This window comes from Phacochoerus africanus, chromosome 3, assembly GCF_016906955.1.
Source record: "Phacochoerus africanus isolate WHEZ1 chromosome 3, ROS_Pafr_v1, whole genome shotgun sequence".
In the NCBI taxonomy this organism is placed as follows: Eukaryota; Metazoa; Chordata; class Mammalia; order Artiodactyla; family Suidae; genus Phacochoerus; species Phacochoerus africanus.
In genome coordinates, this window is record NC_062546.1 from 53,622,125 (window position 1) to 53,648,532 (window position 26,408).

The 26,408-nt window shown below is 42.0% G+C and overlaps 1 protein-coding gene across 1 annotated transcript in view; it reads left to right on the plus strand.

The window, feature by feature from the left end:
* Positions 1 to 26,408, plus strand: part of ZMAT4 (zinc finger matrin-type 4) — a 404,068-nt gene that overhangs the window by 131,279 nt on the left and 246,381 nt on the right. Inside the window, exon 3 of the mRNA XM_047770379.1 lies at positions 19,017 to 19,106. Coding sequence (XP_047626335.1) covers positions 19,017 to 19,106 — 90 coding nt within the window. The remainder of the gene's footprint in view (positions 1 to 19,016; positions 19,107 to 26,408) is intronic.

The following is a 26,408-nucleotide window of genomic DNA, read 5'->3' on the forward strand; positions in this document are numbered from 1 at the left end:
GATTGCTAGATCATATGGTAGCTCTATCTTTAATTTTGTTTGAGGAACCTCTCTTCTGTTTTCCAAGTGGCCGTGCCAATTTACCTTCCCACTGAAACGTAAAACCTGAAATAATAAAACTCTCAGAAGAAAACATAGGAAGTTAATGCCTTGATGTCAGCCTTGGCAGTGATTTTTGGGGGGTTTAACATCAAAAGCAGAGGCAACCCAAGCAAAAACGAGCGATTACTATAAATGTATACAAAACAAAAACAGACTACAGAAGAAAAAAGCTTCTGCTCACTTGACTATTTAGATAGCACGGTTTTTATACAGGAAATGCTCTGTGCAGAACTTTTATTTTTTTTAAATTTAAAAAATTTTTTTTTTGTCTTTTTGCCCTTTCTAGGGCCGCACCCATGGCATATGGAGGTTCCCAGGCTAGGGGTCTGATCGGAGCTGCAGCTGCTGGCCTTTGCCAGAGCCAAAGCAACGCGGGATCCAAGCCGCGTCTGTGATCTACACCACAGCTCACGGTAATGCCAGATCCTTAACCCACTGAGTGAGGCCAGGGATCGAACCTGCAACTTCGTGGTTCCTAGTCAGATTTGTTAACCACTGCACCACGACGGGAACTCCTCTATGCAGAACTGTTAAAGGGGCATAGTTCCCCTTTAACAGACTATAAAAATAATGAGAATTGAAGATTGAGCCCTAAGAACAGTTCGATTTGAGAATAATTATACTGTACATTCTATAGAATATAAAGTGATAGGGTAAGAAGAGAATGGGATGGAAAAGTGTCGCATAGAGTTAGTGAGGCCATGGGTGAGCTTTGCCCCTGTTGTCGTGTTTGTTGGGTTGTCTGGGTGACCATCATCCTCCTCACAGGACCAGCAACTAGGTTTGACCCTGGTTTCTCCACCACCTAAACTTCACTCCAGGCAAATAGGTGGAGGCGAGTATATGCCCTTGGCCATGGTGGAGTTAATCTTGGAAGTTCTTACACACTGATGTTTTTGTAAAGTGCTGAAGTTTTTCTGATTCCAGGTGTGAATTTTAAAAGAGAAACCAGGAGACTTTGGGAAATGATAGCACAGGATTGGCCTGTGTTCTTTAAGCTTTCACATTGCAGGAGGATTTGATGGCTTTGTGGCTTCAGATCACCCTGTCTTCTCTGCCTTTAATCGCTGATCTCACTGGCTTTATTTTTGCCTTCATCTCTAACTTCTTTATAGGAGGTTCCAGAGGAAAAAAAGCATTTCTATTTTCCCAAACTGCAAAAGTGAGGCTGAGATGAGGTATATTGCATTATTTATCCTCCAGTGCTCTATTATTTCTTTCCTTCTTTCCTTCTTTGTTTGCTTATAGCCACACCAGCAGCATATGGAATTTCCCACACTAGGGGTCGAATTGGAGCTGCAGCTGTGGCCTATACCACAGCTTCAGCATTGATCCTTAACCCACTGTGCTGGGCCAGGGATCGAACCCTTGCCTCCACAGTGACCTGAGCCACCTCCGTCATATCCTCTTTTTTTGTTTTGTCTTTTGTCTTTTTAGGGCTGCATCCAGAGCATATGAAGTTTCCCAGGCTGGGGGTTCAATTGGAGCTGCAGCTGCTGGCCTATACCACAGGCACAGCAATGCAGGATCCAAGCCATGTCTGCGACCTATACCACAGCTCATGGAAACACGGGATCCTTAACCCACTGAGCAAGGCCAGGGATTGAACCCATGTCCTTATGGATGCTAGTCAGGTTCGTTAACCACTGAGTCATGAAGGGAACTCCCTGTAGCTGTATTCTTAACCCGTTGCACCACAGCAGAAACACCTGGTGTTCTCTTGCTTCTCACATGATTTCCATTAAAATGCCAGACATCATGGAGACTTACTTCGCTCTGTCCTCACGCCACAGGAATATGGTCCCTCTGTGCTTTGCTGGTCATGTAATTTTTTGAGTTGTAAGACTTTGATTTAAAATTGTAATGCACTGATGCACTCACTTGTGTAGGCAGACGGAAGTACAGATTTAGTGCAAACTTGTTTACATGATCATGAATGCCACACAGCCCACTGCATATCCTTTTTTTTCAACAGAAACTCTTTTTTTTTTTTTTTTCTAATACGGGTTTCAGATAAGAATTTCCCCTTTCAAATGCTCTTTTGAAACTCAAAAAAAAAAAAGTGACCTAATTTTAGAAACGTGAAGCCTATCCTATTTGCTTTCAAAAAATGGATCAATTATTGTGTACAAGGAGAAAAACCACCCAAGGGAGTACCTGGTGTGGGTGATGGCACCTGTCTTAGGCAGTTTGGGCTGCTGAGACAAAATAGCATCAACTAGGGCTTACACAACAGACATTTACTGTCCTGTGGTTCTGGAGCTGGAAGTCTGAGATCAAGGTGCTGGCATGGTTTGTGGTGAAGCCTCTCTTCCTGGCTTGCAGAACAGCCACCTCCTTGCAAGGAGGTGTCCTCACATGGCCTTTCCTTGGGCACGCGGAAAGACAAAGTTCTCTCTGGTGTCTCCTCCTCCTCTTAAAAGGACCCCGATGCTATTGGATTAGGACCCTACCCTTCTGATGCCATTCAACCTTAATTACCTGTCTTGAAGTACAGAAATGCAAGGGGGAGTGGTTCTAAGGCTTCCACATAAAAATTTTTTTGGGGGGGGTTCCTACAGTTCAGTCCATATCGGTACAAATGCCTGTGATCCTATAATTAAAAACTAAGTTATCTGTCACTCTAGGCTGTGGTCTTCATGTCTGACCACAGGTTAAATGAGATGGACCAAGCCAGCATCTGCTGAATTGGACTTCTTGGAAACAGTGGAGGCACTGGAGGCCTGTCTCAAGCATCCTCTTGCTCAACCAGCTGGATCTGCACATGCCATGGTGGCTGTGGCAAGGACTCGCTATGGATCTGGACTTTGATCCAGCTGCAGCAATTCCTTGGTTTCCTCTGAGTTTATATTCAGGCTCAGCTCCCGTCAGTCCTCTGCTGAGAGCTTTTCCTCCGAGGTGCATGTTCTGCAAAATGCCTGCAGGAGCTGTTGCCTAGAACTCTGTCTGGTCTGCAGGCTCCCCCTCCTCTGGGACCTGCACTGCCAGTGGGGGACAGGGATGGGAAGAGTTGGGAGGTGGGCTTGATTTTATTTGCAGAGTAGAAGGGAAACTATGGTAATCATGGACGTGTACTTCTGCACAATTGCTTTAATTAATCAAGAGTCTTAGGTTCTTATTCTGGGATTGCCTCATTCTTTCATTCATGCATTCAGTCCCTCAACTGACATGCGTTTACGGAACAGGTGCAGTGATAGATGATGGGGATACAATAATAGTAATAATAGTAATAATGATAATAATAATAGGCATAATCCATTCTCTGAGAATTTACAAGTTGTGAGCTCTTAAGCAAGTCTCTTGGTCTTTCTGTGACTTATTTTCTTCATCTTAAGGTAAAACAATTAGAATGGTAAGTCGTCAAAACTGGAATGAACCTTGAAAACTGTGATTTTTTTCCCCCCTTTAATTATAGGAATGACTGGGTTCCTTAAGGACTTTGGTAAATTCAAAAATAGCATACATGAAAGACACCTGTGATCCATCATAAGGAATTTTGATGTGTTTCTTCCTAGACTTTTTTTTTTTTTTGTCTTTTTAGGGCCTAACCCACAGCATATGGAGTTTCTCAGGCTAGGGGTCAAATTAGAGTTGTAGCTTCTGGCCCACACCATAGCCACAGCAATGCCAGATCCAAGCCATGTCTGTGACCTATACCACAGCTCACAGCAATGCCAGATCCTTAACCCAGTGAGCAAGGCTGGGAATTAAACCTGTGTCCTCATGGATGCTAGTCAGATTCGTTTCCCCTGAGCTATGACAGGAAGTCCCTTAGACATTTTTATGTCCCTTCTTTGTTCTTTTTAAATGTATTTTTTTTTAACTTTATTGGGGTATAGTTGATTTACAATGCTGGAATAGCTTCAGGTTTACAGCAGAGTGAATCTGTCATACACATACATCTATCCATTCTTTTTTCCCATATAGGTTATTACAGAACATTGAGTAGACCTCCCTGTGCTGTACAGTAGCCCCTTGTTGGTTATCTGTTTTATATACAGTAGTGTGCATGTGTTAACCCTATCATCCCAATTTATCTCCACCCACCGCCTCGGCCCATGGTTTCTCCTTTGGTAACTGCAGTTTGATTTTGAAAACTGTGAATTTGTTTGTTTTATAAATCAGCTTTTTAAAATCATTTTTATTAGATTCCACATATGTGATCTCCTATAATTTTTCTTTCTCTGTCTTACTTCACCTAATATGTTCATCCTAGGCCCATCTATGTTGCTGCAAATGGCGTTATCTTATTATTTTTGTGGTTGAGTAATATTCCATGTTATGTAGGTACCACGTCGTCTTTTTTAATTTTTTTATTATAGTTGATTTACAATTTCTGCCAATTTCTGCTGTACAGCAAAGTGATCCAGTTATACATCTGGGTGTATACACCCAGTTGTACATATATATATATGTATATATATATATACACACACACATACACATACATATACATATATACATAATACACACACATACATATGGATATATATTCTTTTTCTTACATTATCCTCCATCCTAATCTATCACAAGTGATTGGATATTGTTCCCTGTGCTATACAGCAGGATCCCATTGCCCATTCCCTCCAAATATAACAGTTTGCATTTACTAACCCCAGACTCCCAATCCATCCCACTCCCAATGATCTGTTTCTGTTTTGTAGATAGATCATTTGTGCCATATGTTAGACTCCACATATAAGTGATACCATGTGGTATCTTTTTCTTTCTGACTTACCTCACTCAGGATGAGAGTCTCTAGCTCCATCCATGTTGCTGCAAATGGCATTATTTTGTCCTTTTTATGGCTGAGTAGTATTCCATTGTATATACGTACCACATCCTCTTAATCCAATCATCTGTTGATTGGCATTTAGATTGTTCCCATGTCTTGGCTCTTGTGAATAGTGCTGCGATAAATATATGGGTGCATATATCTTTTTCAATGAAAGTTTTGTCCTGATATATGCCCAGGAAGAGGATTGCTGGGCCATATGGTTGTTCTATATTTACTTTTCTGAGGTACCTCCATACTGTTTTCCATAGTGGTTGTACAAATTTACATTCCCACTAACAGTGAAGAAGGGTTCCCTTCTCCCCACATCCTCTCTAGCATTTGTTGTTTGTTGACTTGTTAATGATGGCCATTCTGACTGGTAGTACCTCATTGTAGTTTTGATTTGCATTTCTCTAATAATTAGGGACATTGAGCATTTTTTTTTTTTTTCACGTGCCTTCTGGCTATCTGTATGTCTTCTTTGGAGAAATGTCTCTTTACCTCTTCTGCCTATCTATGTACACAATCATGTACATAGTACCCACATATAAAATTTTTCACATTGTTTATATCCTGGTTTGAAACAGACTTTTTTTCTTTTTTTATGTATTTTAAAATATTTTAATATATTTATACATATTTTATTGAAGTATAGTTGATTTACGATATAGTGTTAGTTTTAGGTGTACAGCATAGTGATTCAGTATTTTTTGCAGATTATACTCCACTAAAGGTTATTGTAAGATAGTGGATATAATTCTGTGTGCTATACATTATGTCTCTGTTGCTTATTTATTTTATATAAAGTGGCTTATATCTGTTAATCCCATACCCCTAATTTGTCCCCCTCACCTTTGATAAGCACAAATTTCTTTTCTCTATCTGCGAATCTGAAACAGACCTTTTTTCTTAAAACCATTTCACAGATACTTTTTATGTCATTCAGTAGTATTAGTATGCTTGTTAATGGAAGTTTGGTAATCTAGCATATAGATAAATCCTAATATTTATCCTTCTCATTTACATTTAGCTTATTTTTTCATTTTCTGTATATTTCTATTTTTAATATCACTATTATAAATAAACTGCAGTATATGTGTCTGATTGCTTCCTTAAAATGAACTCGTAGAACTAGGATTTTGGATCAAATAAGTCTTTGCCTTTCCATCGAGGAAGATTGTATCAATTTATATGCCTATTAATCTTAGTTTTCTTGTACCTTTACTGATATAGATATGTATATTTTGTAAGTATTTGTCAGTTTAATGGGTAAAAATATGCATAATTTTAATTTAAAATATGTAAGGTAGAATTTGGATGAATTCTTTTTTTATTTATTTATTTTCTGCTGTACAGCATGGGGACCAAGTTACACTTACATGTATACATTTTTTTCCACCCTTTGTTCTGTTGCGATATAAGTATCTAGACATAGTTCTCAATGCTACACAGCAGGATCTCACTGTAAATCCACCCCAAGAGCAATAGTTTGCATCCAATAACCCCAAGCTCCTGATCCCTCCCACTCCCTCCCTCTCCCTCCAGGCAGCTGCAAGTCTATAATCCAAGTCCATGATTTTCTTTTCTGTGGAAATGTTCATTTATGCTGTATATTAGATTCCAGTTATAAGTGATGTTATATGGTATTTGTCTTTGTTTTTCTGACTTATTTCACTCAGTATGAGAGTCTCTAGTTCCATCCATGTTGCTGCAAATGGCATTATGTCATTCTTTTTTATGGCCGAGTAGTATTCCATTGTGTATATATACCACATCTTCCTAATCCAATCGTATATTGATGGACACTTAGGTTGTTTCCACGTCTTGGCTATTGTGAATAGTGCTGCAATGAACATGCAGGTGCATGTGTCTTTTTCAAGGAAACTTTTGTCTGGATATATGCCCAAGAGGGGGATTGTGGGGTCATATGGTAGTTCAATGTATAGATTTCTAAGGTATCTCTAAACTGTTTTCCATAGTGGCTGTACCAGCTTACATTCCCACCAGCAGTGCTGGAGGGCTCCCTTTTCTCCACAACCCCTCCAGCACTTGCTATTTGTGGACTTATTAATGATGGCCATTCTGACTGGTGTGAGGTGATATCTCATGGTAGTTTTGATTTGCATTTTTCTTTTTTTTAATTTAAAAAAATTTTTTACAGAATAAAATACATATATTTAAACACAATTACATTCACACAGATTATTATGTCATGGATCTTAAGAAACAGATTAAGTGTCTCCCTCTGGAGAAGTGGAATAGAAAATATGCTGAGACAAATAGGAAATTTATTCTATACTTTATCCCATTTTGTGTGGCTTTCATCTTTACTATTTAGTATTATCTATTACATTTCAATTTTTCTTTAAATATTAGCATTATATTAAAATTGCATATACCATTAAATATTTTATATAGCATAATAAAAAGAATAACTGGTAAGAATAACAAAAATAATACACCCTCTGAAAATCAGTAAAATATAAAATGCATAAGTTGGTTAAAAAACAGTGTAACTATATAAATATGTCCTCACAATTTGTTACATCTTATTGATTCTTCAGTATAGGCATTACACCATTCTAGGTGATGTGATAAACAAGACATTATAGACCTTACATTGTACCATGGAGAGAAATGGTTATTAACAATACAATCGTAGAACTGTATTATTTAAATTGTACAGTTGCATGATTTAATTATAATTATCACAAATTCTTTGATAGAGAGGACGTCAGAATCAGATCTAAGAAGACTTCAGCATTCCAAGAATGATGTCAAATGACCCCCTTCATGGTGGATTATGCACTTATTTACTATGAGATATATTTCTTCTCCAGAGATTCCTTCTTTGTGTATCAATTGTAGATTTTTGGTTTGCAGTCATTCTGAAGTTTTGATATAAAGAGTCTGTATGTATATGAGATTGTTTTAAGTTGTTGGTCTCTTAATTGCAAGTTCATCTCCAGTGTCCTGCATTTGTACCCACCTCTTCTCATGATTTCTGATTTTGGTGGTATAATTGTGCCTGGATGATTTCGTATCTTTACGGTATATATACACCTTTACTGGTGAGCCTTGTCATTTGTGGAATTTTTGTTCCCTGTTGCTGTCTTTTCTTTTCTGCCTAGAGAAGTTCCTTTAGTATTTGTTGTGAGGCTGGTTTAGTGTTGCTGAATGCTCTCAGCTTTTGCTTATCTGTGAAGGTTTCGATGTCTCCTTCAAATCTGAATGAGAGCCTTGCTGGGTAAAGTCATCTTGGTTGGAGGTTTTTTCCTTTCATCACGTTAAGTATATCATGCCACTCCCTTCTGGCCTGCAGAGTTTCTGCTGAAAAATCTGCGGATAACCTTATCGGGGTTCCCTTGTATGTAAGTGTTTCTTTTCCCTAGCTGTTTTCAAGATTTTCTCTTTGTCTTTAATTTTGGTGAGTTTGATTAATATGTGTCTTGGTGTATTCCTCCTTGGGTTTATTTTATATGGTACTCGTTGTGCTTCCTGGATTTGAGTGAGTGATTCCTTCCCCGTGTTAGGGAGGTTTTCGGCTATTGTCTCTTGGAATATTTTCTCTGTCCCCTTCTCTCTCTTTTCTCCTTCAGGCATCCCTATAATATGGATGTTGGTGCGTTTAACTTTGTCCCAGAGTTCTCTGAGACTCTCTTCATTTGTTTTCAATCTTTTTTCTCTTTTCTGTTCTGCATCCGTAATTTCCACTAATGTGTCCTCCACCTCGCTTATTCGTTCTTCTGCCTCCTGTATTCTGCTGTTAGCTGCTTCTAGTGAATGTTTTATTTCAGTTATTGTATTTTGCATCTCTTCTTGTTGAAGTTTTATATCTTGTATCTGTTTGCTCAGTGTTTCCTGTAAGTTATCCATCTTTGCCTCCAGTTTATTTCCAATGTCTTGCATCATCTTTAGCATCAACAGCCCAAAGTCTTTTTCCTGGAGGCTGAGAATCTCCTCCTCACTTAGCTGATTTTCTGGGGTTTTTCCTTTCTCCCTCATCTGAGTTGTAGTTCTCTGTCTTTTCATTTTTATAGGTTTTTGGTGTGGCGACCTTTTTACAGATAATAAAGTGGTAGCCTCTCTTACTTCTGGTGTCTGTCCCCCTTGTGGCTGAAGTCAGTATGGTGGGCTTGCTGTAGGCTTCCTGATGGGAGGGGCTGATGCCTGCCCACTGGTAGGTGGAGCTGATTCTAATCCCTCTGGTGGGTGGGGCTCAGTCTCTGGATGGGATGGGATTAGAGGCAGCTGTGTGCCTGAGGGCTCTTTAGGTAGCCTGTTTACTGAGGGGTGGGGCTGTGATCTCACCTGGATTGTTGTTTGCCCTGGGGCTTCTCAGGCTGACTGATGGGTGGGGCCAGATTTTCCCAAAATGGCCACCTCCAGAGAAAGGCAGCTGCTGAATATTCCTGAGAGCTTTGCCTTCAATGTCCTTCCCTCACAACAAGCCACATTCACCCCTGTTTTCCCAGGATGTCCTCCAAGAACTGCAGTCAGGTTTGACCCAGATTCCTATGGAGACCTTGCTCTGCCCTGGGATCCAGTGCACGTGAAAGTCCGTGTGTGCCTTTTAAGAATGGGGTCTCCGTTTCCCCCAGTCCTATGGAGCTCCTGCACACAAGCCCCACTAGCCTTCAATGCCAGATGCTCCAGGGGCTCTTTCTCCCAGTGCCAGATCCCCACACATGAGGGTTTGATGTGGGGCTCAGAACTCTCACTCCTGTAGGTGAGTCTCTGTGAACCAGTTAGTTTTCAGTCTGTGGAGCTTCCCACCAGGGAGGTATGGGGTTATTTATATCACGAAATCACCCCTCCTACCTCTTGATGTGGCCTCCTCTTTTTCTTCTGTAGTAGGCTATCTTTTTTAAGGTTTCCAGTCCATTTGTGTGGAGATTGCTTAGTCTTCAGTTGTGAATTTTGTTGTTTTTAGGAGAGAAGTTGAGCTCCAGTCCTTCTATTCTGCCATCTTAATCCTCTCTCTTGATTTACATTTCTATTATAGTGATGTTGAGCATTTTTTCATGTGCTTATTGGCCATCTGTATATCTTCTTTGGAGAACAATCTCTTCAGGTCTTTTGCCCATTTTTCCATTGGATGATTGGCTTTTTTGCTATTGAGTTGTATATTTTGCTTGTATATTCTAGAGATTAAGCCTTTGTCCGTTGCATCATTTGAAACTATTTTCTCCCATTCTGTAGGTTGTCTTTTTGTTTTCTTTTTGGTTTCCTTTGCTGTGCAAGAGCTTGTCGGTTTGATTAGGTCCCATTGGTTTATTTTTGCTCTTATTTCTGTTGCCTCAGGAGCCTGACCTGAGAAAATATTCACGAGGTTGATGTCAGAGAGTGTTTTGCCTATGTTCTCTTCCAGGAGTTTGATGGTGTCTTATCTTATTTTTAAGTCTTTCAGCCATTTTGAGTTTATTATTGTGCATGGTGTGAGGGTGTGTTCTAATTTTATTGCTTTGCATGCAGCTCTTCAGGTTTCCCAGCAATGCTTGCTGAATAGACTTTCTTTTTCCCATATTATGCTCTTGCCTCCTTTGTCAAAGATTAATTGACCATAGGTGTCAGGGTTTATTTCTGGGTTTTCTTTTCTGTTCCATTGGTTGGTCTGTCTGTTTTGATACCAGTACCACACTGTTTTGATGACTGTGGCTTTGTAATATTGCTTGAAGTCTGGGAGAGTTATGCTCCTTGCTTGGTTTTTGTTTCTCAGGATTGCTTTGGCAATTCTGGGTCTTTTGTGGTCCCATATAAATGTTTGGATTGTTTGTTCTAGTTCTGTGAAAAATGTCATGGGTAATTTGATAGGGATTGCATTGAACCTGTAGATTGCTTTGGGTAGTATGACCATTTTTACAATATTGATTTTTCCAATCAATGAACATGGAATATCTTTCCATTGCTTTACATCTTCTTTAATTTCTTTAATTAGAGTTTTATAGTTCTTGGCATATAAGTTCTTTACCTCCTTGGTCAGGTGTATTCTGAGGTATTTGATTTTTTGAGGTGCAATTTTAAAAGGTATTGTATTTCTATATTCCTTTTCTAATATTTCATTGCTGGTATACAGAAATGCGACTGACTTCTGAATGTTAATCTTATATCCTGCTACTTTGCTGAACTTATTAATCAGTTCAAGTAGTTTTTGCATTGAGTCCTTAGGGTTTTCTACATATAGTATCATGTTGTCTGCATAGAGTGACAGTTTTATCTCTTCTCTTCCTATTTGGATGCCTTTTATTTCTTTTGTTTGTCTAATTGCTGTGGCTAGGACTTCCAAAACTATGTTGAATAGCAGTGGTGAGAGTGGGCATCCTTGTCTTGTTCCAGATTTGAGTGGGATGGCTTTTGATTTTTCTCCATGGAGTATTATATTTGCTGTGGGTTTGTCATAAATCACTTTGATTATGGGATGAACTTCTCTTTATATAGCTTTTAGCTATATGCATTTCTATAATTCCTATTTATGTCTTTTGCCTATTTTAATATTGTTTTTTCTTATAATTTGTTAGATGCTTATTTGTCTTAAAGATACGAGATCACTTTCTTTTACACACTGCAAGTATTTTTCCTACTTTGTGGTTTGCCTCTTATATGCATGTAGTTCAGATTAGAAACATATATACACACACAAACATATAGATAGATAGATAAATAGCCATATTTATCAATACTACTTCTTTTGCTTTGCTTAGAAAACTTCCCAATAACAAAATTAGATTTATATTCCTACTTTTTTTTTTTGGTACCTTACTATTGGGTCTATTTTCCCAGTTTTTATTCTATTCCATTTTTTGGGGTCTATTTATTCTACAGCTAAAGCCACACAGTATTTGCTCTGGTTTTTCATTTGTCAGATCTCCAATATCACTTTCCTCACTTCTTTATCCTATTCTTCTGCGTTCTAGGAAGTGACTCTGCCTTGACTTCACACTGACCTGCCGTAGGGATACTGCTCTTGTCCTGCTGAGAAAGACCTTCTAAATCTAGCTTGTGATAGATTTAATGTCCTTACATTATTAACTCAGTACACTTCATCGTAATCTGTTGTCTTATCTCATCTTTGGGCTTTTGTCCTCAGTTCATATTTTCTTAAATGAAATGGCCTGAAACCTGTGCCACTTAAAACTTACTTCTATTTATTGGGGTGAGTATTTTGCAAAGGGAAAAACAAAATCCTTGTTGTCTCTTTCTTGAGAGCTTTTCCCATGTCTTTTTTTGTGTCACGTCATTTTTTTATGCGTGCTGCTCATCGGAACAGAAGGCTAAGGCCTGATATAGGTTCCCAGTGTGGGTGGATTGACCTTGGATCCTTTCATGTCCACATGAATGATATTAGGATCTTCTAATCCAATTCTAGCTGTGGGACTGGATTACAGACCATGGCAGTAGCCCAGCAGCCTTGTATGTTGGTAAAGCCTTTCCCCAGGGGTCAGTCTTCTCTTCCTAGATTTCTCCTTCCTTCTCTGTGTTGGTAAAGCCTTTCTCCAGGGATCAGTCATCTTTTCCTGGATTTCCAGTGGGTCCATCTTTCACTGTAGGTTTCTGTATCCAACTGCTTTCCTGTGGTAATAAGGAAAGGTGTACCACTCTGGGAAGGAGCCCCACTGATCAGCGAGGATCTCCAACATGTGACAGGAGATTTTCTCTTGTTTTATGTGCACTTGACCTTGACTTTGAAGCGAAGTTGCCGTGCAGCTTTTCCAGAGCTCAGCTCTTCACTCTCAACCTCAGAGGGTCAAGTGGGGCTCTGCCAGGGCGCCCTCTCCTCCTTCCTGAGGGAGAGACTCCCCCCCCATCTCACATCAACCAAAGGCTGCCAGGAGTTCCCATCTCGGTATTTTTCTGTCTCTAATCGGCTCCTCTTTACCTTAGAACGAGTGGAGTCGCCTCCAGATTGGTGGCTTGTGAGAATCACTCTTCTGTAACAATCAGTCTGTTCCAGGTTTTCTCTTTTTCTTCTAGCCCTGGGCTTATTTTAGCTGGGTTCTGGAAGAGGTATAATTAGAGACCTATGATGAAATAAGCTGGAGAAGATTTGACTAGGAAATCAGCCATGGATCTTGAAAGCTTATTTGAAATAACACGTCTCCTCCAGCCTCACAACTGTGATTGGAGGAGAAAATGAGAGGATAAATATGAAAGGACTTTAGAGGCTGTTGGGAGCAGTATGCAGATATGAAGTTTGCATTGTTATTGCCACATTTTATGAGCACAGAAATCAGGAGTCCTCGTTGGAAACAAATTTGAGTTGCGAATTTTTTTAAGGCATGTGTGATCACGGAAGATGGCTATTTAGGTGAAGCACAGACCTCTTCTATTTTTGTGTATTTCGCTCTCTCCTTTCACAGCAATCCATCTGAAATAGAGGTTTGCCTCGTTTTTTATCCCCCCAAAGAGAAGGCTGGCCTGGATTTCCACTTTAGACTCTTTCTTCAAGGACTAGGAGATTGTTTCAGCCAAAGAAACTAATCTGCAGATAGATCTGCCCCCATGCAAAGCCCAGCAATGAGGGCAAAGGCTTTAATTAAAGTGGAAGACTTGGTAATTTCTGGCCTATCTGGGAAGCTTAAAGGTGATGTGGTTTGAATGAAAGTAATGGCTTTTGCTTAAAATGCAAATATGAAGGCTGGAAAGGACCAGGGATTGATTTTCAATGCAAGGGACAGGGATTGTAATTTCTTTTTCATGGTGTTTTTTTTTTTTTTTTTTCCTTTCTCTGAAAGTAACGGTCCCCTTCTGAAACTCTGTAATACATACATTTAACTTGTAAGATAACAGTTTTCTCTTTTAAGTTCCTGTCTGTTGGCAGTTGGTCTTTTCAAACTCTTAAAGGCAGTACAGATTTTAGGTATTAAAAGATCTCTGGAAATGTCATCAGGAGTTGCTGTTGTTCATGTTTATTTGGATGACAGAAGACGGTTTGAGAAATAGCTTTCTTGAAGTTCCTGTTATGGCTCAGTGGTAATGAACCTGACTAGTATCATGAGGATGCACGTTCGATCCCTGGCTCTGCTCAGTGGGTTAAGGATCTGACATCACCGGAGCTGTGGTATAGGTTGCAGATGCCCAGTGGGTTAAGGATTCTGTGTTGCCGTGGCTGTGGTGTAGGCTGGCAGCTGCAGCTCTGATTCAACCCCTAGCCGGGGAACTTGCATATGCTGCAGCTTTAGCCATTAAAAAAAGAAAAAAAAAAAAGAAGTGGCTTTCTTCCAGCATTTGTCATCCCAGTTTCCAATCATACGTAGAAAGCTAAAGTGACTACATTGTGAAAAATACACATATTTACCAAAGAATTTGTCTGCACCAAAATAAAGTTCGAAGTTCTTAAATACCATATACTGCTCTTGGGTTGAGGAGCCTCATCTCATTGCTAAGAACTGCAGTGAAAAAAATATGCATTTTAAATGTTGGTAAGACGTTAACGAGGGTGAAGGGAAACATGGTCGATTGTATCAGCGTATGTTAAGTGCATTCCAGATACTGATGTTTTTTACTAATTGTAATTACTGTGCATATAAACTAGACGTAATCAGAAATTACAAGACTTGAGTATTGTGAAGTTATAATTATTTTTATGTTCAAGGCAAATTTATTATAAAAATTAAAAGTGAGCTCCTGTTGTGGCTCAGCGGGTTAAGAACCCGAAATAGTCTCCGTGAGGATGTGGGTTTGATCCCTGGCCTTTCTCAGTGGGTTAAGGGTCTGGTGTTGCCACAAGCTGATCATAGGTTGAAGATGCAGCTCAGATCCAGTGTTGCTGTGGCTGTGGCACAGGCCTCAACAACAGCTCCAATTTGACCCCTGACTGGGGAACATCCATATGCCACAGGTGCAGCCCTAAAAAAGAAAGAAAGAAAAATGAAAACCATTCACACTCCATCTGTGCTAATAAATCATGCTTTGTTTCTTTTTCCTTTTCCACCCCTTCCTTTGTATTTACGAATCGATTTAATTGTCATCATAGTATACAGGCAATTTTGAGTTTAGCACCTTCCATCCAATATTCATTATAGAGAAAGCATTGTTTCAGTTTCCAACCGAACATAAAGGCATTCCACAGCTACTTGACCCCATTTCCTATTGTTAAAAATGTAGCTGTCTCCCAGTTTTTTTGTTGTTCTTATTTAGATAATGCTGTAGTGAACATCTTTGCTCAAAATCTCTTTTTGGTTATGCCTGTGGCATGTGGAAGTTCTCGAGCCAGGGTTCTAACCTGAGCCATAGCAGCAACTTGAGCCAAAGCAGCGACAAGGCTGGATCCTTAACTTGCCGAGCCACCAGGGAACTCCTGCTCAGTTGTCATTTTAACATTTTGTGGGCAAAGTTTTATTTTTGGAATAAATGGAAAGGAGGGAGGTGTCTGTACCAAATTTTAAGCAATGGGGGATAGTTAAGGGTATGTTGAGAGGAGGTGGATGAAAGAGGCCATGTGGAGGAAGACGTGGTTAGGTGACTCTGTGTCCTATCTGGACAAGGAGGTGAGTGTGCCCCAGGGGAAAAAGGTGAGGATGCTGGCCGAGCTCCAGGGCTGAGCACCAGCAGCAATATTCTGCCAGGAATATCTTTCCCTGGGTCAGCCAACATCATTTGTGGCTTTGAGTTTGAATCAGACTAACTGGGACGGTGTCTCTGAACCCCTCTCCCTGAGGAGCGGACTGTTTTTGAGGTTTTTACTTCCTCCCTCAAGTTGGGGTGGAGAGACACTGGCTCTGGCCCCCCGCCAGGCTGGAAAAAGCAGCAGAAGGAAAAGAGAGGACCAGGCAAAGGGATGCAGGTAAAGGATGAGCCAGAGCATCTCCCCCATCAGTCCAGAATCAGGTGATGTTTACTGAGGCTCTGCTTCTCTTCATTCAGACTGTGGGGCAGGAAGGTCCTTCCATCAGACTCAGAGCCTGGGAAGCCGAAGGAGAAAAACAAGCCTCCAGTGAACAAAATTGCAAAGAAACTTCCCATCCCAACATCTCCCATCTCTAGTGGCTTCACAGCAGAGCTGTTCTCTTCCCACGCCTCCTTTTCCCCAGCTAATGGGTTTTTACTAGTTTTGTCAAACTACAAGTAAATAACCCAGTGAACTCTGCCATTGCTGGAAATAGTATTTTTGAAAGAAATGTAATATTTTAGGAAAGCAGAAAGAAGAAGAAAACAAACAAACAAACAAACAAACCAACAACCACAAAACAAGCTGCATGATGAGATTTTCAATTTGTCTGTGATTTTGTTCCCCGGAAATCCAGAACCCTGAGTAGATGGATGATGCAGGGACTGTGATAAGAAGTTCTTCTGTAGTAACACACACAAAATTGAAAACCCACTGCGGCCACATTTAAGTGCATGCTGATATCGCTTTGTCTTTTCACCAGTTACCTGTCTGTGTGCGCTCTTCACCAGCCCAGGCTCTGTGTCCTTCAGGTTGTCACCTCTTTTTCTTTTATTTTTTAAACTGAAGTATGGTTGATTTACAGTGTTGGGCCAATTTTTGCTGTGCAGCAAAGTGAGTCAGTGACTCAGCAAAGAGATACATTCTTTTTCATATTCTTTTCCATTATGGTTCATCTCTGGATACTGAATATAGTTCTCTGTGCTCTGCAGGAGGACCTTGCTGCTTATCCATTCTCTATTTGATAGCTGACATCTGCTAATCCCAAACTCCCTGTCCTTTCCTCCACCCCACCCCCTTGGCAACCACACATCTTTTCTCTTTGTCTGTGAATCTATTTGTTTCACAGATTTGTTCATTTGTGTCATGTTTTAGATTCCACCTATAAATGGTGGAATGATGCTATCTATAAATGATATCACACCCCGTTTATCTGATTTATGTCACTTAGTGTGCCAATCTCTAGATCCATCCATTTTGCTGTAAATGGCATAATCTCATTCTTTTTTATGGCTGAGTATTATTCCATTGTGTATATGTACCACATCTTCTTTATCCATTCCTTTGTCAGTGACACTTTCTTTTTTCTTTTTTTGACTGGTGTAGTATTCCCAATATTCCCATTACTCCTTACCTTCAAAAAACCCACAATACCATCAAAAAGGTGTACACCTTGGAGAAACCAACATATTTATTTGCAAAATGAAAAGTGCCACTTCACACAGTGTCATCCTCAAAAACAGGCAGAAGTTGAACAATGATACTGAAATCAAATCTTCTGACATGGGCTCATATAGTTCTCTATTTTTCTGTCCTACAAATCTTTCAGGCAAACAAAACTCCAGATATCCCTTGGTTAAAACTTACTATGTGACTTAGAAATATATTTCAAAATCATGCATCAGTACTTTTTTATGCCTGTGATATTTTTCTTGTTCCCACAGCACTTTAAACCCATGTAAAGACCTTGGAAGTGCCCGAGGACTCTTTGGAAGCACAGTCTTCTAGCTCCGGCAAAATGAGGGAATTAAAAAAGTGATAAATGAGGAAAACCAGATAGAAAGGATTCCACTATGTCCTGTAAAACAAGATGCAATTTGCTGCATATTCTCTGAAAAAACATCCCTTTGCGTTTGTGGCAAATCCATGAAGGCAAACCATCATTCAGGATTTTGGCTAGAACCCAGCTGTAAAGAATGGACAAGGGAAGCCAAAGCCTGGAAAAGGAGTAAATAATCTCTGAGTAAAGGAAAGGGCTGGGGAACTAGAATCAGGCAGTGGTAGATTCATGGAGAATTCACGTTGCAGAGACCACCTGGAGCTCAAAGTTAGGACTGGTGCAGTCTGCAGCAAGGGATGTTCAACATTATGTGGATTACAGTTTTTCCTAAACATTGTCTCATCTGAGTCTCATGGAAACCCTGATGAATATCACTGTATTCATTTTGTGCATGGAGAAATGAGACTCGTCTTGGCTATAACCAAATTAAAGTAAGTGACTTGTTTGATGCCATGACTCGAGGGATATCTTGCAGCTAAAAAGCAGTAGAGCTGTAACTGGAATTCTGAACTTCTTCTGCCTCTTTTCTTGGTGCTCTTTTTGATCCACCATCCTGCCACAGGTAGCAACTTAGAAATTAGAACTGCAGTGATCTTTCAAGGTGAGGGGAGTTTGGATGGGCTCTCAGTTGAGTGAAGGAAGAGAAAAAAGATGGGATTAAGAACTGATCAGTTTCTCCACACTGGGCATGGACAGTTGGTACAGACAGAAGTCCATTGTGCCACTAATCTGCAGGAATGGGACTTGTTTGAGTTCCATCTGCCTGCTTGCATGGAGCTTGGCTCTGCTCACGCTTAGAGGTTTTGTGTATATTCAGGCTCTCAGGGTGGCATTGTACCCTCTTCCACAGGGCAGGGAGACCTAGCTCTTCATCATGGTAAATAATATCTTTGTATTATCACTTTTGCTGACCTGGTCTGACTTTTTTGGGGGGAGCCACATCCAAGACATATAGAGGTTCCCAGGCCAGGGGTGAAATCTGAGCTGCAGCTGCGACCTATGCCACAGTTGCAGCAACACTGGATCCTTAACCCACTGCACTGGGCTGGGGGGTCAAACTGGCACCTCCACAGAAACCTGAGCCACTGTAGAAACAACTCTGGATCTGTAATCTGCTCTCCCCAGCAGAACTCCAACCTGTTCTTACTTTCGAAGACAATTAAATATAACATTCACTGGAGGCTAAGGGATCCCGATGGTTTCCCCTTTCTTCATCAACTCTGTCTTCTAATCCTGAAATGATGTTGGCTTAGTGACCTTGGAAAAGTCACTTAACCTGTCTATGGCTTCATGCCATGGGACCCATAGGAAGTGCTCAAGTGTTTCCTAATTTTTGTTTTGTTTTGTTTTGTTTTTAGGGCCGCACTTGTGGCATATGGAGGTTCCCAGGCTAGGGGTTTAATCGGAGCTGCAGCTGCCGGCCTATGCCACAGCCACAGCAGTGCCAGATCCAAGCCGTGTCTGCGACCTACACCACAGTTCATGGCAACGCTGGATCCTCAACCCACCGAGCGAGGCCAGGGATCGAACCCGCAACCTCATGGCTCCTAGACAGATTTGTTTCTACTGGGCCACAACAGGAACTCCTCAAGTGTTTTCTAATGAACGTACTTCTGGGCATTTGCAGACACTGGCTATGTTTCCACTGTGCCTTCTCTTTCACAGTATCTGCTTCTGCTTTGCCTTCCCAGAGTCGAAAACATGCAAGCAAGGTCCGACTGTATTACATGCTTCACCCCAGAGATGGTGGGTGTCCTGCCAAGAGGCTCCGATCAGAAAATGTGAGTATCTGGCACCACGCGCTATCCTTAGACAGCTTCTTCTGTTTGCTGAGAACTTTGCAGGTCTAGGAATTGTGGTGATGTCCAGCTGAGTGGGAAAACCAGATGAGTAGAAGTCATCCTCCCTAAACAGTCCAGAAAATATTATGTGTAAGCCAGTCTTTTCCCTATTTCCTGCCAGAACTTCCCAGTAGAGTGTTGGGAGATTTTTTTTAAGGTGAATTTTGTTATTAAAGTATTGCTGATTTACAACATTGTACCAATTTCTGCTGTACAGCAGAGGGACCCAGTCCTATATACATATACATTATTTTTCTCATCCTGTCTTCCATCATGTTCTGTCCTAAGAGTTTGGCTGTAGTTCCTGGGCTGTACAGCAGGACCTCATTGCTTATCCATTCTAAATGGAATAGTTTGCATCTGCAAACCCAAACTCCCAGTCCATCCTACTCCCTCCGTCTTTCCACTTGGCAACCCCAAGTCTGTTTCCCATGTCTTGTGAGCTTGTTTCTGTTTTTATAGATAGGTTCATTTGTGCCATATTTTAGATTCCACATCTAAGTGATATCATATGGTATTTGTCTTTCTCTGTCTGACTCACTTCATTTAGTATGAGAATCTCTAGTTGCATCCATGTTGCTGCAGATGGCATTATTTTATTCTCTCTTTTGGCTAAGTAGCGTTCCATTGTGTATATGTACCATATCTTAATCCATTCCTCTGCTGATGAACATTTTATGTGGTTTCCATGTCTTGGCTATTATGAATAGCACTGCAATGAACATAGGGGTGCATGTATCTTTTTGAGTGAAAAGTTTTGTTCAGATATATGCCCAGGAGTGGGATTGCTGGATCATATGGTAGTTCTATATTCAGCTTTCCGAGGAACCTCCATACTGTGTTTGTACCAATGTACATTCCCACCAACAGTGAAGGAGAGTTCCCTTTTCAGTTGGGAGACTTTCTGATGCTGTCGTGCTGGGGCCTAAGAACCCACAGTGGGGCTGAGACAGATGAGGTTGGGTGGGAGGAGGCAGGCGGCTTCAGAAGACATGACCTAAGGGCAGACCCATCAGCGATTATCAGATGCTTTGCTCGGTACCTAATTTATGTTTCCTTTGGTGTGTAAAACAGAACACCAGTTTGTTCATTTGGAATGAAAACTGTGCACCTCTTGCAAGTAAAAATACTCGGGAGTTTTTGATCAGCATCACTGTCCCCTGAGGGAATGTTTACTTGGGAAGACGAATGACAATTAGAAGGTGGTTTTGAGGGTAGCAAGTCAGAGCAAAGGGTTTCCCTCAGCCAGGCCAAGGCAAAGACTGATGGGATGAATATTCTTCCCAGCAAGGGACCTGTTCTTAATGAGTGGAATATTCCTATATCCATCCATAGCTGAGCCCTCGGATGCCCTGAGAGGCGGCCGGTGTAGAGGTGGTACCCCACCCCCTCACTGCGCTTGTGGTCCTGTTTTCTCTCTGCTGCCATTTCGATGCCAGTTTTCTTTTCTTATTAAAAATGAATCCATGATCATCAAAGAGATGACAAAAACTGAACTTGCATTATTTTCAGGAGAGAGAGCGAGAGGAAGGTACCTGCAGGTGACCTAAGGTAGAGAGAGCGTAAGGGCTGGCGGTGTTCTCAGATGGCAGGCACACACGTCTTAACATCACAGAAGGACCTGTTCCTGACCAGGCTAATCTGGACACTGTGGATGTTTCTTTACTGCCTGCTGAGGACACAGAAACCAATAAGACACAGAGACTTAAAGAGACTTAAATATAGTGAGAGAGGAGTTCTTGCTATGGCTCAGGGGGTTAAGAACCCAACGTAGTCTCAATGAGGATGTGGGCTCAATCCCTGGCCTCGCTCAGTGGGTTTAGGATCTGGTGTTGCCCCAAGTGCAGTGTAGGTCACAGAGCAGCTTGGATCTGGCGTGGCGGTGGCTGCGGTATAGGCCGGCAGCTGCAGCTCCGATCTGACCCCTAGTCCAGGAACTTCCATATGCTGCAGGTGCGACATGAAAAAGAAAGAAAGAAAAAAAACAAACAAAAACCTGACTGTTTTGGCCAGTTCTTTGAGCCTCCTATCTTGGGGGCTTCCACATGTGTGAAATTACATTTGTTTTTCTCCTGTTCATCTGTCTTGTATCAGTTTAATTACGAGACCAGCCAAGAAATCCATTGGGGGAAAGTCTTCCTCCCCTACACTGGATGGAGGGCTCCCTAGGAGCTCAGTGCAAGCTTCCTGATTAGACCTTGAGGGGAGGGAAAATAATCTGTTTCAAAGAGCGAACTGTCAAGTATCGGTGAATCCTGTTGTTTCTGACTCTTAGGAAAGGCCATTGAAGGAAGACAAATGGGCACCATCGCTGAATAATTTCAAGGGGAAACTTACAAAAACCTAATTCTCTTCTCTCTGTGAACAGCTGATGGAGAGCAGGTCTTTGGTGTAGCAACAGGATTCTGAGATTGCATAAAAGCTGGCTTAGGCTGATGCCTGTGGCTTAATAGGTTCTTTTGCTAGGGATACATCCAAGAAAACCCCCATCTCCCTCCTCACTCCCACCGCCTCCATCTGGTACAATCCATCTGAGCCCAAAGACCCCGGCTCAAATGCCATCTTTGCAGTGGTGACACCCTCCTTGGCCATGCAGCCCTGGCATAATTCACCCGCCCTGTGACTCCATGATGCTGTGTACAAATGTTAATAAACACCTACCCTGGGGGATCAGCGCTATTTTTTATTCCATGTTAACTTCTTTCACTATATATTTCCTTTGTCTTTTTAAGGCCATACCTGCAGCATATGGAAGTTCCCAGGCTAGGGGTGGAATCAGAGCTGCAGCAATGTGGGATCCGAGCCACATCTGTGACCTATGCCTCGGCTTGGGGCAATGTCGGATCCTTAACCCCGTGAATGAAGCCAGGGATTGAACACACATCCTCATGGATACTAGTTGAGTTCTTAACCCACTGAGCTACAATGGGAAGTCCAAAGCAGGCAGTTTTTATGTGCCTCTTAGGTGAAAAAACAATAAACGTGTGAAGAATGCACAAGACAAAGGAGTTGGGGCTTGGGGTAACACATTCATGAAGAAGCAACAAGGTTTGTTTACACAGGCTTCTCAGCCCTGAATTCCTATCTCTTATCAGGATATTTCTCTATGTCCTGGTCCAGGGAGGGTGCTTTTCACATGGGGGATTTATTTCCTGTCCTCAGGGGGACAAAGGATGGTCAAAGTGTCCTTCTTGCACCTGCTGTTTCTTCAGTAACATTATTCAGAAAACTCTGTAGGACAAAGTGGCATGCTTTGGGGTGGCATGTTCTGTTCCCCTTCAGAGGCAAACACAAAGGGACACTTGGACTCAAGCTTGACCTCAAGGACCCAGTCTTGGCTTCTATGGTCAGAACCATGCTCCACCCCACTCAGGCTCAGGTTCTGCTGGATTCCTTGGGGTCGGTACACAGAGTGGAAGAGAAGTTCAGATTTTATGGAATAGGTATTTGCAGGGATTCTTTTTTTTTTTCCAGGGCCACGCCCATGGCATATGGAAGTTCCCCAGGCTAGGAGTCGAATTGGAACTTCAGCTGCCAGCCCAAGCTGCAGCCACAGCAACACCAGATCCAAACTACTTCTGTAACCTACTCCACAGCTCACAGCAAGGCTGGATCATTTAACCCACTGAACAGGGACCGGGGATGAAACCTGAGTCCTCAAGGTTACTAGTTAGGTTCATTACCGCTGAGCCATGATGGGAACTCCTGCAAGGATTCTTTACCCAAGACCCCTCTGAGAACATGTTCCTGGGTTTTGAAAACTCAGCTCTACCAATGATATGTAGTTGAAATCATTTTCTATAGCTTGTTAATCACGGTCTGAAAGCAAATCAGTAAATAGGAAAAGCAACATCATGATCTTGCTTCTCGAAGGAGATAGTTGATGCTTTTATTAGGCTGCACGGATATTGCAGATGTGAATACATCACTTCTGTTAGGCATCTTGATGCCTCAGATGCTGTGTGGAAGCTGCCCCCAGCCCCTCTCCAGGGCACTGAAAGTCCATGTGGGTAACTTTTTGGACCAATTTCTTCTGGCTGCACCTGCAGCATGTGGAAGTTCTCTGGCCAGGCATCAAACGCTTGCCACAGCAGTGACCCAAGCCAGATCCTTAACCCACTGAGCCACAAGAGAGCTCCAGGACCACAATTTTCTTTTGTACAGACTCACACCTAAGGGTTGAGAGACTGAATGTAGAAAAGGACAATGGTCAGGCCATATGTAAAAATAGAACATTGACCACCAGCTTGTGGCAACCAGTTGGGAAAACCAACCTGTTCATCTATAGTCCCCTCACGCAGAAGCCTGCCTGCTGTGAGTCAGATTATAGGAAGTCAAGCCATTGTCTCTAGTAACTATCCTGGGAGTCAAAAAAATACCGATGTACCCACAGGCCCCAGATGGCCAGGACGTGATAGAGAGCTGACACCTTCCCTGATATCCATCCCTGCTTCCTATTTAGAACCAACCAGAAAATGCCAAATGCTCATGTCTGACCAATCACATGGGGTGTCCACTTATAACTGGCTCCAATTTCCTCACGCCAACAGCCTCAAATCAGGGCACAGGTGACACCTACCCTTTTTTTCCATTATGAAGCGTCCCCAGTTCTCTGCTGGTCTTTGAATTTTCTCCAAATGCAGGTGATGTTGGTGACTTCCTTGCTACAGCAAGCTCTACATAAATAGCCTTTAAAAATATTTTTTTGTGTGCTAAGCCTGTGGCACATGGAAGTTCCTAGGCCAAGGATCAAACCTGTGACACAGGAGTTCCTGTTGTGGCTCAGTGGTTAATGAACCTGGCTAGTATCCATGAGGATGCGGGTTTGATCCCTGGCCTACTCACTGGGTTAAGGATCTGGTGTTGCTGTGAGCTGTGGCGTAGGTCTTAGATTGGGCTTGGATCCTGAGTTGCTGTTGCTGTGGCTGTGGTGTAGGTTGGCAGCTGCAGCTCCAATTCGACCCCTAGCCAGGGAACCTCCAGGTGCCAAGGGTTTGGCCTGCAAAAAAAGATAAAAGAGAAAAAAAAAATCTTGTGACACAGCAGGTACCTGAACCAGAGCAGTGACAATGCTGGATCCATAACCCACTGAGTCACCAGGGAACTCTGAAATAGCCTTTCTGGTTCTCATTTGGTTGGTGTTTATTTCCACAGGGTTGTAGAATGGGGATCATAATAACCTCTAATGTACAGGTAACTCATGTATATAACTCTTTGTTTTCAAAGTGCTCCCTTTGTGCGTTACTATTACTGATCCCCTCTCCACCGCAACCCGTGTCCTTGGGAGGATGAACAACTACGGTCCACTAGCTTCTCTAGTCTCGCTCATCCTCTCACCTGCCCTGCTCCCGGGGGCTGCGGTGCATCCCAGTCTTAACTGATGGAGAACTTTTTATTTGTTTATTTTTGTATTTCTTTTTAGGGCCATACCTGCAGCATATGGAGGTTCCCTGGCTAGGGGTTGAATAGGAGCTGCAGTGGCTGGCCTACACCACAGCCACCGCAATGCCAGATCCAAGTTGAGTCTGTGATTTGCACCACAGCTCATGGCAACGCCGGATCCTTAACACACTGAGCAAGGCCAGGGATCGAACCCGAGTCCTCATGGATACATGTTAGATTTGTAACCTGCTGAGTCACAATGTGAACTCCTGGAGAAACTTTTCATGGCTGCCCCAAATAGCCATCAAAGTGAATGCTTCTGAAAATAGAAAATTTTGGCCAGTTTTCCAAATCCTGATCACCCAGGAACTTTGGGCTCTGGAGTGATTCCTCAAATTGATGGGTAATGGCAGCCATCTCTCCCTGCCCCCTTCTTAGCCCCCTGGGAAGACACAGCAACTCCGACTTTACATACAGATGAACACAAGTGCCTCTTCTTATCCTCAGATGTATTGCCATTTCTAGTCTAGGGTCATAGGACTTTTTAAATTGTTGTTGTTTTTTAAAAACTTAAAGCCAGGATTTCCCGTTGTGGCTCAGTGGGTTAAGAACCCGACCTAGTGGAGTTGCTGTTGCGGCACAGTGGTAACGAACCCAGCTAGTATTCATGAAGACTCGGGTTCAATCCCTCGCCTCACTCAGTGGGTTAAGGATCTGGCGTTGCCATGAGCTGTGGTGTAGGTTGCAGACGTGGCTCGGATTCTGTATTGCTGTGGCTGTGGTGCAGGCTGGCAGCTGCAGCTCTGATTCAACCCCTAGCCTGGGAACTTCCATATGCGGCTCCCCCCAAAAAAAATTCATTTCTGTTTTCTGGCCTTTCCAGCTTTTGCAATTCCCTGCTTTTCCCTTTGGACTCCTCGACTGGATTTTCTGTTTTTTCTTTTTTTTTTCCCCTGAAACTTTAGAGCAAGGCATTTCCCCCTTGAGGCCACAGAGTAAAATTAAATACAAAATAAATTGTTATAGTTGATAGAGAAATTTTCAGCAATCCTGTGAGCCTTAGAGCCCAAATGAACTTTTAGGATTATCTAGTCCCTTGAGAGCCGCAGTTTTTCACCAGTGGTCCTTTTTATTATCTTCCCACTCGTGGATCCTATGCTTTGGGGGGGGGGGGGGGAAGGACCTGTTTGCCTGCTTGAGAAACAGCACTTAACAGTTAAGAGGTGATTTAATTTGACTTTTGTTTTTATTCGGTAAAGTAACTGCCAACGCATATTACCAGTCAGTATTCAGTCAACAGTGTTTCTACGTGGAGTTCAGGTAACGCCTTCTGAGTGGAGGCACTTGACATTTGGTTTGTGTGATCAGACGTATCGCTCCTAAATATTTATGTGGTTTCCCTTAGGCCTGAACTATTCAGCATAGCTAGAGAACCTCCATTTCTGCTTTCACAGGTCCCTGAACGGCCTGGATTCCAGATTGGGAAGACTCATTCTAATCCTGTTTCTCTGTGATTACAAAGGTGAAAACAAGACTTGTCCAATTTTGTCAGGCTTTGGTTGAGACTCTGCTTCCCTGAATCCTATTCCTGGGCATCTTCCACATTTCCTGAGATTGTATCTATTTTCTTTTCTTTCTTTTTTTTTTTTTTTTTTCTTTTTCTTTTTAAGGCCAACTATGGAAGTTCCTAGGCTAGGTGTCAAATCAGAGTTGCAGCTGCAGGCCTGCACCAGAGCCACAGCAACATCAGATCTGAGCCTTGTCGGCAACCTATGCAGCAGCTTGTGGCAATGCTGGATGCTTAACCCACTGAGCAAGGCTGGGGATCGGACCTGCATCCTTACAGAGGTAACAGTGTGT